Source organism: Vulpes lagopus, chromosome 21, assembly GCF_018345385.1.
Source record: "Vulpes lagopus strain Blue_001 chromosome 21, ASM1834538v1, whole genome shotgun sequence".
Lineage (NCBI taxonomy): Eukaryota > Metazoa > Chordata > Mammalia > Carnivora > Canidae > Vulpes > Vulpes lagopus.
The window spans coordinates 19,397,110-19,412,226 of NC_054844.1; the positions used below are offsets into that span (position 1 = coordinate 19,397,110).

Below are 15,117 nucleotides of genomic sequence, written 5' to 3' on the forward strand. Positions count from 1 at the left end.
GCCACAAGCATGGCCCTGCTTAAAAATAACTCTATCATTTTAAATAGGCGATCTTAACCTGCAGTATATAAATAAACCTTCAAGGATCCATGGATAGAAATCAAGAGTTCCATGAACTTAAATGAGAAAAGAAATTTTATCTTTATTTTCATTAAGTTTTAATTAAAATTAATACTAGCATTTTCTTTGATAGTGAGAATAGGTACAAAGTATGGTGGCATTAACAGTACTTATGATTTTGACACAGATTGTCACCAATAGAAGTTACAGATATTTGTATGTGATATTATAATTGTTGCAGATACCTCAAAATATTGATCCTACTTATTACTTGAAAATTAGTGTAGATATTATGTTTAGTGTGTTGGTAAGCACAAATATTACTATATGAAAAGTCATTTTAATATTTTGATAATAACTTTATTCATATAAAACCAGGTTTCTTTTTACTTTTATAATTTTTGCTTTGTGCAAGTTCCATAGGAAGCATGCAAGGTTCTCTATAGTCTATTTCTCACCCCTATCTATTTATCCAGACTTATATCTTAATAACTCCCACATAAACTTTGCAAGTCAATAATATTGGGCTGAATGTTACTCCGCACATACACACTACTATGCTACCTCACCCTATGCTTCTTCTTCTATTGGAATTCCCTTCATACTCATTAGACCCTGTCTATTCACCTAGAAAACTCTTTACTCATCCTTCAACATCTTCCCTAAGTAAGACTGTGTCCCTGATGTATGTTTCTATGGGACTTTGCATCTGCCTATGGCACCAAATTTACTACCTTCTATTAAAATTACTATTGTACATCGATGTCCTCCATTAGACTGTGAGCTGAGTCCAGGCAAGACTATACAATGAGTTATTTCTAGCTCCATCACCCAGATCCAGCACACTAGTGGTACAGAGCTGAGTCTGAGGGAATTAAACACTAGGAGACAAGATCAAGCATTACCTGTTTCAGTTTTGTCTCCTCAGTCCCAATTTTTCTTCCAGATATTGATTAAGTATATTAAAGACAACTCTCACCATGGAGGAAGGAGAAGCTACTCTAAAACTGTGAAAGAATGGCATTCATATTTCTATGTAGCATAGTTTACAGGGGAAACCTTTCTCTTCCTTATTCTTTCCCTGTCTTCAAATCTTCCCAGTCTTCCACAAAAATCAGACAGTAAGAATAGACTTCATTCTTTCCTAAAGTCTGTTTCTGAAATAAATTCAGGGAGATGGGAAAACAGTTTCTTCTTCCCTCTGCACTTAGAAAGAAGAATTGTTAGTCTCCCAGAAACAGCAGGAGAAGAAAAATATTCATGTTTTCCTTGGGAAATAAGATTCCTTTGTTTTCCATGATATATATCTTCTAAATAGGAAGATAGAGCTCTTAAGAATTGTCAAACGATAGATTACAAAAATTCTAAATACTCTGCTACTCATGCTAGACAGCCAAAAAACTATTAGCATAAAAAGCCCAATGATGGGATATGTGGCAATATTTAAGTGTTATTTGGGGGATAATATTTAAATGAATTGTTTTTTTTTTGTTTTTTTTTGTTTTTTGTTTTTTTTTAAATTTTTTATTTATTTATGATAGTCACAGAGAGAGAGAGAGAGGCAGAGACACAGGTGGAGGAAGAAGCAGGCTCCATGCACCGGGAGCCCGATGTGGGATTCGATCCCGGGTCTCCAGGATCACGCCCTGGGCCAAAGGCAGGCGCCAAACCGCTGCGCCACCCAGGGATCCCCTAAATGAATTGTTTTTAAGAATATTCCAAAGTTAGCAAGGCTATTCATCCATTTTGGAAAACGTGTTATTCTGTCAGATTAGATGTCCTAAAATTGCAAATAAGGAGAAAAAAATTCAGACTAGCTATATAGATAAATATACAAAGAAGTAGTGCAATATAAAAAGAAATAGTAATTCATTACCAATCTCAAAGCTCCCATTAATAAATCCGACTAGAGATGTAGGGATGTTGAATTGTCTCTCTATTTGTGTGAGCATGGAATTCATATAAGATCCAGAGAGTGTTTTGGATACAAATGCACATGTTATAGCCAACAGAAACATCTAGGGAGAAAGGAATATGAGAAAACACAGAAAAAATTTATTTTTTACTATATATTTGCCACCTGTTGACAAAATATCTTCTACCACAAGACTGATTGTCTCCAATGCCAATAACCCTTGAATTTGAAGAAACCTTTTTGTTTTTTTGGGTTTTTTTTTTTGAGTTTGAAGAAACTTTTAATGTGGTCTGTTCTTCGGGTCTGTCATGTCATGTTAGCTCTTTGAAAACTCAAAGTGAGATTGATTAGTAATATTTAATTTTGTAGGTTAGAGTCTCATTATTTTATAGGCACATCCTGTACATACACAGAAATAGTCATTTTAAATAAGATATAGCTAATAGTTTAAATAGCTCCTCAGCACTATAATGCTCTCTGTAGTATAAAGAATACATATATGATAATAAAAAAAGAACAAAGCATCACACAGATGTTATTTCTATAGCAAATTCGCTCAAGGTCTCTCCAAAGTAATAAAATTAGGTAACATTAGATTGCTGCTCACTCTGTTTATTTATTTAAAGCAGTGTTATATATTTATTCATATTATAATATAGTATAGTAATTTTAAACCATTATAAATATGTTTCTAAACTGAACAAGTACTTACTATAAGAAACAAATATGAATATAATAAATTTCTGTGTCTTGAATCACATTTCTTGTATACTGATACAGTTTCAGAGGACAGTCAGGTTAATGTGATCCATAACAAAAATCAAGGGCAGCTTAAGAAATAGAACCATTGTGATCACCAACAGCTAGTATGGTTTCACTAAAAAAAGTGGAAAAATCAAAATTTTGATAGGTTTATTAAGTTAGAAAGAAACAGACTTAGATTTCAGTAAAGGATTTGGCAAAGGAGTGCTGTATACTGGGTAATAGTATAGTCAGGTAATTTATACACTGCTTCAAAACCAACAAAATCTTTCCCATTAGATTGGATAGATTTAGGTCATCCTGAATGGTGATTTCCAGCCCTATGCCATAGGGCTTTTTCCTTGGTCCCACTTAAAGATGCTTCCTTATGCACTTCCATCCTGGGAGATTAGTAAGTCTATTCTAGCCAGCATACCCAAATCCCTAAAATCCTTACCCCACTACTTTCCACATTCCCAATTTTCAACCAACCCCACAATTTATATTGCACCTTATATATTTCCTTTAAAATTATTCACAGTCTTTTCTATTTCTCAGTCTTCAAACCAGTCAGGTGCTTTTCATGACCAGCAAATGATCTCAGGAATGCCACCCTCAAACTTCCCTCCATCTCTGCCTCTCTAATTTCCCTCCTGCATTTGAAAGATAGGTGTCCCTTCTCCAGTACAATAAAATCCCTCCACCCATACTTTGAATCCATTCTTCCCATTTGAAATTTTGATTTATCAGTTAGTATTCTCTCTTCTATTTTCAACCTCATACTCTTTCCTGCCTCTCTTCCCACTAATTTATATATATTTTCAAGATATTTATGTCATATATATTTATATACATATATATTCAGATATACATATATCTATATGGATATGTCTATATTTATATACATGACAGAAATATCTTATAGATATAAGATACCTTATATCTATAGATATCATAGATATATATCTAGATATATAGTTTGTTTTTTTGTATGTGTATATGATGTATATCTATCTATATCTATATCTATATATATATCTATAATCTATATCTATATCGAGAGAGTTTGTTTCTTTGTTTTTTCCTCCCAACCCCTGATAGTTGCTACTCCAGCTACCATCAGGCTGTTTATAAGAACAGTCTTGGTTTATTGCCTAGACTTTTTAACCTTCCATTCACCTTTTAGTTTACTACTGTCTGGCCTCTCCTGAAGTGACTCCAAAGAAGGTCAAAAACAACTTCCTGATTTCTAAGTTCAATAGATACTTCTCAGTCCTCAACTAACCTGATGTCTCTGATTCATCTAATTCTGCTAATCTCTCTTTTCTTTTTGAAATTCTCTCCCCCCATGCATACCTGTATGTTACCTACTTGCTAGACTCTATTCAGTCTTCTCTTTGGCCAACGCTTTCAGGATTTGTCTTGTACCCTCTACTCTTTGTGCTATATGTGCTCCCCCTAAGAAATATCACTAATGACTTTCCCTATCACCCATATGCTGAAGTCTCTCAAATGGACACACAATGTAGCTGAGACAATTGCCAGCATTCCTTAGTTGCCTCTGGTCTTGTACATACTTAAACTCTCCCCACTTGCCACTACCACTAATTTGGAGGTTAGTAAATATCTGTGAAATGAATTAATAAAATGTATAACTAGCAAGCAGTCTCACTTCTTAAAACAAAAAATCTCTACCTTTTTAGATGGCAAACAATGTCTCATCTATATATCAGTATCATCTCCTGCTACTTGTCCCTGGACATAATGTTCTACTTACAGTTTCTTAATTCACCATGCTATTTTTACATCTCAGTGCATTTTATAGGATGGGATTCCTCTTGGAATGCTTTTCTTACTCTTATGCATCAAATAAATATATCCTCTATCTCTATATATAATAAGGTCGGCTCTACCATCCTTTCTATTGTGGAAACTTCCTTGCCTCTCTGCTCTCCAGGTAGCCTTGACTACTCACTTGTTACCTTCCCATCTTACCGTGTACTGTCTCTATTACAGCTCTGACCATAATTCATTTTATGTATTTGCTTGGATGCCTATAACCTCCTCCCTCACTATTCTATGAATAATTCAAAATATAGGATCCATATATTATTTACCTCTGTATCTTTGGTGTCTAGTAAATGCCTCAAGAATAGTAGGCACTCAATACAAGTCTGCTGAATTAATGACAGAATAAGTATTCAAAAACATCCTGAGGAAGTGGTCAGAGCTGAAAGTAAGCTGAATATAAGAGGAAATGTAACAGGATTAAATGTTCCTAAGCTAAGCTGCCTGTATCAATTCATTTGGAGAAATCTGAATAGAAATGTATGTGAAAAAGACATGGGAAATTTAAATATCAAGCTTAATATGGGTCAAATCCATTATATGGCTGAGAAGATAATATAGCTGTATCTCTAGTTGTTTATTCTTTCACAGTAAATGTCATTTGTAGAAACTGTCTCTACACTATAAATCTTTGCAGAGCACATGATTGAGAGTAAAAAATTTTCACATGGTTTTATAATTCAGGTTTTATTTTAAAAGCAAGGTCTACCAAATAACATACAAATCATATTTGGGAGAATAATTTATTTTATTTTACATTTTAAGAGTAGAAACTAGATGAATCATGACCCCAGTATTCTTTTCTAAGACACCTAGGTAGGCTGCCTAAACTGTTTTGTTCTAGTCACAAAATGAAAGCAACCAGTGGCTATTTTGACTGGTGTCTGGTGCAAAATAACATTTATATTTATGAAGCTAGTCCTAATAGCTTTTAACAGCCCACAGTTTGAAGCAAACTTACTGAGGACAGTCCTCTGATGCTTTCTAAAGAATTTTGCTCAATATGCATATTTCTATATTCAGAGAATCAAAGAAGAAAAAAAATCTGGCTATTAAGCAGTTGGTGCCCAATTTTACCTGATAAATTTGTCCTCTCAATATTTTGCCATAGCATGAACATCGATATTTAATATTGCCAAACTCCAAAGTAGCATGCAATATGAAATTAAGAGCAATTATTTATAAATAACAACTGACTTGACTTTTATACACAAATGCTTTTAATATTAATTTTTTCTTCCAAGTTTTTATTTAAATTCCAGTTAGTTAACATCTAATGCTATCAATAATAATAGTTAATGATTATTAAATGTTTACAATATTTTAGTCATTTTTCCAAGTATATGAAAAGGAAAAAAATCCTACAAAATAGTATTGTTATTAGCTTTTTCAAGTAAGAAAATTGAAGTGGAAAGAGGTTAAGAAACTTGTCTCTGGGAAACGAACTAGGGGTGGTGGAAGGGGAGGAAGGTGGGGGGTGGGGGTGAATGGGTGACAGGCACTGAGGGGAGCACTTGACAGATGAGCACTGGGTGTTATTCTGTATGTTGGTAAATTGAACACCAATAAAAAATAAATTTATAATAAAAGAAAAAAAAAGAAACTTGTCCAAGGTCAAATGGCAAGTACACAGTTGAGCCCATGTATGAATACAGGGAGCCTAAGCCTAGATTCTTATTTTTAACCACTCAATTTTAGGAGAAGGATATGAAAATAGAGGGACAATTTAAGAGGAATTTTTAAAATAAATAATTAATATGGCATTTTAGGCAAAAGTAGTGTTCTAGTTCTAGATCATAATTCACCACTTTTATGCACATGAGTGGATTTTCTCTACGTGTGTGAAGAGAAAGCAAACTTTGATAGGGAGAATTTTGGTGACAGTTTTAGTCTGAAAACCACTTGAAGGCACTAACTGTAGAATTGAGACAAATTTCCAGATCCTTTGGTTTAAAACAAATTCAAATTTTCTTTGAAGGCAAATGGCTTTGAAGCTATACAAAAATAATTTGCTCTGAAACAGGCAAGAATACCGGAAACAGCTAACAAATGGGCATTATTCTTATAGAGAATGATTGATATGTTGCCAAAGCTTGAAGTAAACATTTGTTTTACTGGGTCATTGTGAAGTAATAATTGCATGCAGATCAACAAAGCATTTCTGTCCAATGAACCATTTTCTAGGAGAGACCCCCATACTCTTCTGGACTATAGCCCCCACAAGTGTGAGCATTAAAATGACCTTTTGATCCAAGAAATCAATTCTTCCTGTAACATATTATGTACCTGAAAACTTTAAGACCTTGTCTTCCATTTAAGTTCCTCAAAACTATTTCTGATTAAATTGTCTGAATCCATAGCCCTTAATTTAACCCTCAGTTATAAAACTAACTTCAGCAAAGCAAGAAATTATCAATTTATCAGATAATGTGACATTAAAACTAAATCATTTCATGTGAAAAACTTTACAAGCTCTAAGTTAAAAAATAGTACATATACATATATACATACACACACAAGTCCATACCTTCAGCTTGGAAAGACATCTTATCCTATGAGTTTCAAGTCTTTTCTCAATTTCTGCCATGTTGCTCTTCTGAGTGTTTCAAGATATTTAGGTATTAAATCTTGATATTTCTTATTTCTATCCTTTTAAGAAGACAAAAACCTATTAATTGGCAAAATCGTAAGTCGTCATTCTTTTGAAGAAAACATGGAATCTGAGTAACAATCAGAATCCATTGTATTACAAAAATACCTGAGAAGCTTTGATTCAGATCTAGAAGAAAATAATGACGTTAGAGAAAATTTAGTTGCTAATTTTCCATTGAGAAAGTTACATCAAATAACTTCAGTTACTCTTTAGTGAGATTAAAGATATTAGAATAATTTGCTACGGTCTCCTTGCAAAATAATAACCACGTGGTTAAAACAAACCATGTTTCATTTCTTTAGCCAAAACAAATAGAACCAAAGTGAGGTTTTTGGACTTACATAAAAATGCTCCTTTTAAGAACACAAAGACTTTGATTTGTGTTTGTGCTAAAAATCTGCTTCAGCAAGCCTACCAAGGCTCAAAAATCTCTATTTGGCCAGGCTCCCTCTTCAAGTTCTTTGCGTTCCAAGACTTCCCTGGAGTCTCAGGAAGGGAAACGCTTTCTGAGGCACTGCTGATTCACAGAAACCTGGGGAGATATGGAATTTTAATCATGGAAATAGCCTAAGTAAAAATAACAAATAATTCTATGATCTGGAAAAGAATCCTACAGTTTGAAGGTAGAACGTGAGGGTTAGAAGACCAAACATATAAGTGGAGATCTCTATACTTACACATTTCATAAATACAGATATATGTGCATTTTCGTATGTATGATATGTAGGCACACATTTTTATATGTAAAACAAAAGGATGACTTAAACTCTATTACATTCTACTAACTCCTTGTCAAAGATTTTGTCTACTATGTCTTGAAAGAAGGGGATTATTTTGTACCAAAACCAAAGTGTTTCACGCTGGCAACACTTATTCTAGTAAATCCATTTCAAGTTGCCAGAGTGATACTTTACTAGTATCCCCAGCATTAATTTATTAAAATCCTCTGAACAATATCCATTTTAACAAGTGATCCTCAATGACGTTAACTTTCTAAAACCTAATTGCTTTACCTCTATACATTTTCTTTTTTCTTTAAGATTTTATTTATTTATTCATGAGAAACAGAGAGAGAGAAAGAGAGAGAGAGAGGCAGAGACACAGGCAGAGGGAGAAGCAGGCTCCATGCAGGGAGCCCGATGTGGGACTCAATCCCGGGTCTCCAGGATCACATCCTGGGCTGAAGGCGGCACTAAACCGCTGAGCCACCAGGGCTGCCCCCTCTATACATTTTCTGAAGGCAACAGCCACTGAGCTGTTACATATGATTTTAAATCTCTCTACTCATTCCCTCACAGATGTAACAAACATTTATTGGAAGACTATGTAGCAATCATAGTGCTAAGCACAGGATTTTAGCAGTGAACAAGACAGATAAGTTCTCTTATAGATAATATAAACTAGTTAGAAAGGTGTAGGCCTCTATGAAATGTACTTGGACTCAGATCCCAAGGAACTTATATTTTTATTGAAAAAGGTGAAACTTTTAAATAAAACACTTTAGAATAGAACTGAACAGCATATGGTCAAATACAAATTGGTACATAAGTGGTGAAAGTTTCATAGATCATAAATGAAAATGATTAGAAGCTTGGCAAATCTGAATAGCATACAAATGAACTCATGCTGAAGTCCCCCACATAAAATGCCAAATCACCTTAATTGTGGATCAAGTACATGGCACTAGTTTTGGAAAGACCAAGAGATGGAATTAATTTTTTAAAACAATAGGAACTGCTATTTTTTGGTCCTCGTTTGTAATATCAGCTTTTACCAGAAACCTCTCAACTGCCCTCATTCTTCTTTCTTTGATTTAGAATCCAGTCTTCCTCCTCTCTCTTTTTTTCTTTCTATTCTTCTTGACAATATCTGAACCCAATTATGGTCACCCAATCAAACAATAAGAGGGAGAAAACTTTTTCCTCTTCCATATCAAAGTTGGCTTCACTCTTTTTAGTGGGTAAAGTCATGACTATTCTGAATACCTATTTTTCCCATGCAGCCACACGAAGTGGAGTTAGTGACACAGAAAATCACTACAAAGGGGAATTCTCTAGTTCCATCCCTGCATTATGATACGATGTACCCACCTTGAGCAGTTTTTGTTACCTGGCCTCAAAGATTTGTTTAAAATGTGTTTACTGTCTTGAGAGAAGTTTTATAAACAGTTGTCTTGACTGGGATAAGAGGTCGTGTTTGAAGCTAAGCACTTGGAAGGAATTCAATGTGATTGAGTTAACACTGAGCATTCCCCCAAAACATTTTAGCTTTTCAGACACATTTAAAAAATTTTAATGGGGGAAAATGAATGAATGAATGGATAAAATCTATTCTGTTTATTTAATAAAATCCATGAAATCCAATAGTTAATGTCACAATCACTGTTGAGCACTTTGGCTCCAAATCAGGGAATGCACGTGTTGTTTCTCCATATCCTTGTGTCCTTGCAAGTGCCAGCCATGTGAACAGACTCCTTTTGTTAGCACAATGTTGTTTATACGGTGACTTCTGCTCCTGGAACCACAGTGTCACCAATGAATCCCCATCAATCATTACTGTTAATGAAAACAACTTGCTCAATTTTTATTAAATGGAGAAGCATTTTTTTTCTTTAACTCTTCTCAGCATTCAAATGAAGGCAAGTAATTCTTTAGTATGCATTCTCTACAAAAGTGATTGAGTTTCTTCTAGGCCTCCTGGTCACAATCCTGTTGAGATTCTTTGTTTTTAGTTGTGGTAAAAACACATTATAGAATTGTTAACTAAATTCATATTTTAGGTCTTTGGACCTTAGAGCTATTTCATCTTGCATGATTGAAACTCTGTAACCATTGAATAGCAACACAGTGAGGGTAGTGGGTTGGAAGGGAGTGTTGGCACCTTGGGTTGTCAGCCCTTAATGGTATGTCTCAATCACAAAAGAATACAACATTTAACAAAGCAAATAAATGGTCGTTTGTGCTTTCTCCCCAGTGTTAAGTATCTATACATTGTTCTTTATTACTATAAATAACCAGAGGAAAATGTGTATGTTTAATTCTGCATTACTCTATACTATTGAATGAATAAAATGAAGACTTTCCTTTATCATGGCAAAACTGGTAGTACATAACACAAAGAAGACTTAAGAGAACATCCTTCCCCCAGGAAGAAAAGAGAGGGCTGCCCCAGCAAAAACCTTATGAAAGTTGTTTATTTCCAGAGTCTTCAAGTCACTCCTAGTTCTGCAAGAGAAGAACCACCTCTTGGTGGTATCCAGCTGAAATAATTTCAGCCAATACCAAATCAAGTTCAGCGCCAATAAGGCATGTATAGGAGCAATAATAATACTTTGTGTGGTGCCTTCCACATTATTTGTCTTTTATTAGTTCATTTTCATCTGAAATAAAAAAATAAGATAATGTGGGTAGCCCTGGTGGTGCAGCGGTTTAGCGCCGTCTGCCGCCCAGGGCGTGATCCTGGAGACCCTGGATGGAGTCCCACCTCAGGCTCTCTGCGTGGAGCCTGCTTCTCCCTCTGCCTGTGTCTCTGCCTCTCTCTCTGTCTCTATGAATAAATAAATAATATCTTTAAAAAAATAAGATAATGGATTCTGTAAATCAGCCTTACAAGTATTAAGTATTATTTTAGTTCCTACATTCAGAGGAGGTACCAGGAATGCATGACTCCAGGCAAAAATAGAGGTGAAATTTAACTGGGTCATAGACTCAGACACTGAATCTACCATGGAAAGCAAAGTATGGAACACACAATAACACAAGGAAAACCTGCCATCAGCAGCAATCCAGTAATAAAAATACCTAACCTGTTACTTTGGATAACATACCATCTAACTCCAGACAACAGACCAAAATGTGGAAAAGTAAACGTGAAACCTGCTCTAAATCTTTAGGAGAACTGGCTGTAAATATCATCAGTATTATATCCCATGCCAAGTCATGCTAGAGAATGGTCAAATAATTATGGGAATAACCATTGTTTTCCACATTTGCAATTTTTTAAAAAAGATTTATTTATTTTTGAGAGAGAGGACAAGAGCACAAGTGGGGTGGAGAGCAGAAGGAGAGAAACTCAAGCAGATTCCCTGCTGAGTTCAGAGCCTGACCCTAGCTTGATCTCATGACCCTGAGATTATGACCTGAGCTTGAAACCAAGAGTCAGAGGCTCAATCAACTGAGCCTCTCAGGCACCCCTTCCACACTTGCAATTTATAATCTCTTTCATTTCTTCAGATTATTATCCCATTTTTTCCTTCCTTTTGCCTGTATAGACCTAATTTTGGATAGAAAAACATATTCCTTAATTTAATTATGGCACATAGATACTGAATTGCTCCTTTTTCTCATAGAGATAAGCTTTTATGTTTATAAAGCTCCCCAAATAACTGAAAATCCAATAAAATGTTTACATTTCCCCCAAACCCATTATTTGTTCATTTGGAGGCAGCCAGATATAATAAAAATGTCAGAACTTGAAGCCCAGTTAGTGAATTCTAGTTCAGCTGTGAGTTGTTTAAATCTTTTAGCCTGCTGTGAGTTGTTTAAATCTTTTAGCCTATATTTTCTTACCTATGATGTGGGATAGCTATATGTTTATGCCTACCTTTTAAGATTGTTAATGAAGATTGTTATGAAATTTACATAATATCCCTGTGGGGTTGTTGGAATAAAGTAGTTATTTTATTAATGGTTAATTCTATTAATAGTTATTATATTGATGATTATTCATTCATTCCCCAAATATTTATGAAGACTTTACTATGTCCAAGCACAGTAGTTGGTGCTAAGGATACAAAGATGAATAATAACATATGTGCCTGTTCATAAGCTATTGAGAGAGATAGACAATTAAATGATAAACATAGCTAGCTAGTGCCATAACACAGGCAATTTAAGCTAAGTAATGGGAAGAGACAATTAAAACTTTTTTGGGGTATTCATTTGGAATATCATTTGAATACAGCACCATAGTTCAAGTACTTGGATTTTTAAATGAAACACAACTGGTCTAAAAAAGCTTGTTGTTAAACTAGCTGTGTGGTTTTGTACGAGTCACCTTATTCTATCCACACAATGAAGACAGTCTCTACCTTTGTATCAGCCAACGTCCAGACAGGATAATAGAACTCATGACAAGTAGTTCAGTAAAGGAATTTAATATGGAAAACCAGTTATAAAAGTATAATAAGAGTTTAAAAGCCAAACTAGGCAAATGGTGTGCAATCTAGAGATTTATACCAGTGAGAAGTCACTCCCATGCCTATGACTGTATCAAAAAGGGAAAAGACTTGATCTGTAGGAGCAGGAGTCCCCAAGGTTGGGGAGGCACTACTACCTCTGAAGTTGTCAGAGGCACCACCTGTCAGATGTTGGACATGTCCTGGCTTTTCTTCTCTTTACAACCTTGTCAAAACTTCAGAAAGAATCACTGAAGTAGTAATTAGTAAACTTCTACTGTGCACACACCAAAAAAGATACTTTTCAAAACCAGGAGCACTCAAACCCAATCATGGAATGAGGCTCAGGAGTATATTATTAGAAAGAATCTTATGTAGTAAGAGAATAGTGTCTGTTTCATTTTTGCAGTAGTTGGTCAGAATATTAGAATTTTCTCAAATGATAGTGAATTGTTCAGTGGTTACTTCATACCAACCTTGAGAAATAGTTTAAGTTTTGTTTACAATTTCCAGAAGCATAAGTAAGAAATAACCCACGTTTCCAGTTAGTCTTGCAAAAATAAGCTTAGGTAAGCTTTGTATGGGTAAACTAGTTTTGTCTGCTCCAGGAATTTCCAAGATTGATCTTGTCTGTTTTAATTTTAACAACTCCAGTCTCACACCAATACTGCCATCAACAACCTAACAGGAAATCAGATGCTAGACAGCCTGAGAAATTTTTCAGAAGTCAGTGTCCTGGGATACAAAGAGGATGAGAAGATAGGAGGCAGAAAAACAAATACTCAATACAACCACAGTTGCATAGGATTAAGATAATATGTAATAAACGTGTAACATGATGCCAGCACACAGTCAACACTCAGTGAAGGGTAGCTATTTGTATTACTGGATAATATACATTCAATCATTAATGCTCTAAATTCTCGGTAATAGACTCAAGCTATTTGATTGGTCACATAATTGGCCAACTCCTAACATTACATATACAGACATTTCAGTCTCCATATAATACCCAATAAGACGTGAGATTTTGCACCAGATGAACTGATTTTCAACTGATTCACACATTAATAAATTACTTTTACATCATGTAAACACAATTGTAGTCACCAAATCTTCACACAACAAGGCATATCTGGGATTCTTTTTTCAAGTTACATATGGGGAAAATGTCCAAGGAGATCTGAGATACACAGTCTTAGTTACCCCTAAGTGCTTTGTGAGACTGCTTCAACAGCCAAGTTTTTAAAGAACATCACAGTCAGAAGGAAAACCTTCCCATAGTGGGAGAAGAAAAGGGGGAAAAATAAAATTCTTATTCCTTATTCTTACTATTTCCTTTTATATGAATAGCATTCTATTGGCATGACATGCCTTTACTCTCTCTGTAACCTCACTTACTCCATGTGAGATAGCTGATATGACCCCCTGACTTCTTGGAGAAGCCTATGTATTTGGAAGTCAACTGTAAGGAAGCATGCTTGCCAGCAGGAGTAAGCCACATTCCCTCATATCAGCTTGTTAAGTACTAACAGTGATATTTTGGATGTTCCGTGTTATACTTCTCTGTTTTATTTTTCTATGGACTCAGTTAGGATGGGAGCAAAGCTGGTATTAATCGATATCCATTTATTGGACACTGTTAAAGACCCCAAATACAAGGAAAGCACAAATAGCAGATTTTCCTGAAGGGCTATAACCAGATTGGGAAAGCGTAAGATCTATTATAATATTTACAATGTGATATTTTATGTAAAACTATATATAATTGGAGATAATAATAAAAAAATAATAATTATTATACTTATATACTACTTTCTATATTGTATGCACTGTTCCAGCAGCTTTACAGATGTCAATCCAGAGAGTCTCATAAAACTGTATGACGTAAATATTTTTATTTTAAAGCACAGTTAGTTTTTTATTTTGGTGAGTTTTAAAGACTTTATTTAAATTCAGCTAATTAGCATATACTGTATTATTGGTTTCAGAAGTAGAGGTCAGTGATTCATCAGTCTTTTATAATACCCAGTACTCATTACATCACACCCCCTCCTTAATGTCCATCACCCAGTTACCCCGCCCCCAGCAACCCTCAGTTTGTTTCCTAGGATTCAGTCTCTTATGGTTTGTCTCCCTCTCTGATTTCTTCTTGTTTTATTTTTTTTCTCTCTTCCCTTATGATCCTCTGTTTTGTTTTTTAAATTCCACATATGAGTTAGATCATATGATAATTGTCTTTCTCTGATTAACTTATTTCACTTAGCATAATATTCCCTAGTTCCATCCACATCATTGCATATGGCAAGATTTCATTTTTTTGATGGCTAAGTAGTAGTCCATTTTATATATATATATAATATATAATATAATATAATATATATATCTTTTTTTTAGATTTTATTGATTTATTCATGAGAGACAAACACACACAGAGAGAGACAGAGACACAGGCAGAGGGAGTAGCAGGCTCCATGCAGAGAGCTCGATATGGAACTCGATCCAGGGTCTCCAGGATCACACCTTGGGCTGAAGGCAGCGCTAAACCCCTGAGCCATCAGGGCTGCCCATAACACATCTTCTTTATCCATTCATCTGTTGATGGACATATGATATGACATCAATAATATCCCAACTTTAAAGATGTGGAATTAAAGCACAGATAAGTCAAGTAATGTGTGCAAGGACACACAGCTTGTAAGTGTCAGAGCCAGGATTGAGACC

The 15,117-nt window shown here is 34.9% G+C and overlaps 2 protein-coding genes across 12 annotated transcripts in view; one reads left to right on the forward strand and one right to left on the reverse strand.

Moving 5' to 3' along the window:
* The window catches only part of SLCO1A2 (solute carrier organic anion transporter family member 1A2), a 120,033-nt gene that overhangs the window by 47,280 nt on the left and 57,636 nt on the right, over positions 1–15,117 (reverse strand). The window contains exons 4-6 of one of the 11 annotated variants that reach the window (XM_041736271.1): positions 7,559–7,749; positions 7,092–7,213; positions 1,937–2,078 (exon numbers count right to left, since the gene is read on the reverse strand). In XM_041736271.1, the coding sequence (XP_041592205.1) occupies positions 1,937–2,078; positions 7,092–7,151 (202 nt within the window). In that variant the 5' untranslated portion in view covers positions 7,152–7,213; positions 7,559–7,749. Of the gene's footprint in view, positions 1–1,936; positions 2,079–7,091; positions 7,442–7,558; positions 7,750–15,117 lie in introns of those variants that run through there. The other 10 variants (XM_041736268.1, XM_041736269.1, XM_041736272.1 and 7 more) reach the window with 10 other exon arrangements.
* The window catches only part of LOC121480029 (islet amyloid polypeptide), a 98,483-nt gene that overhangs the window by 40,707 nt on the left and 42,659 nt on the right, over positions 1–15,117 (forward strand). The window lies entirely within an intron of this gene.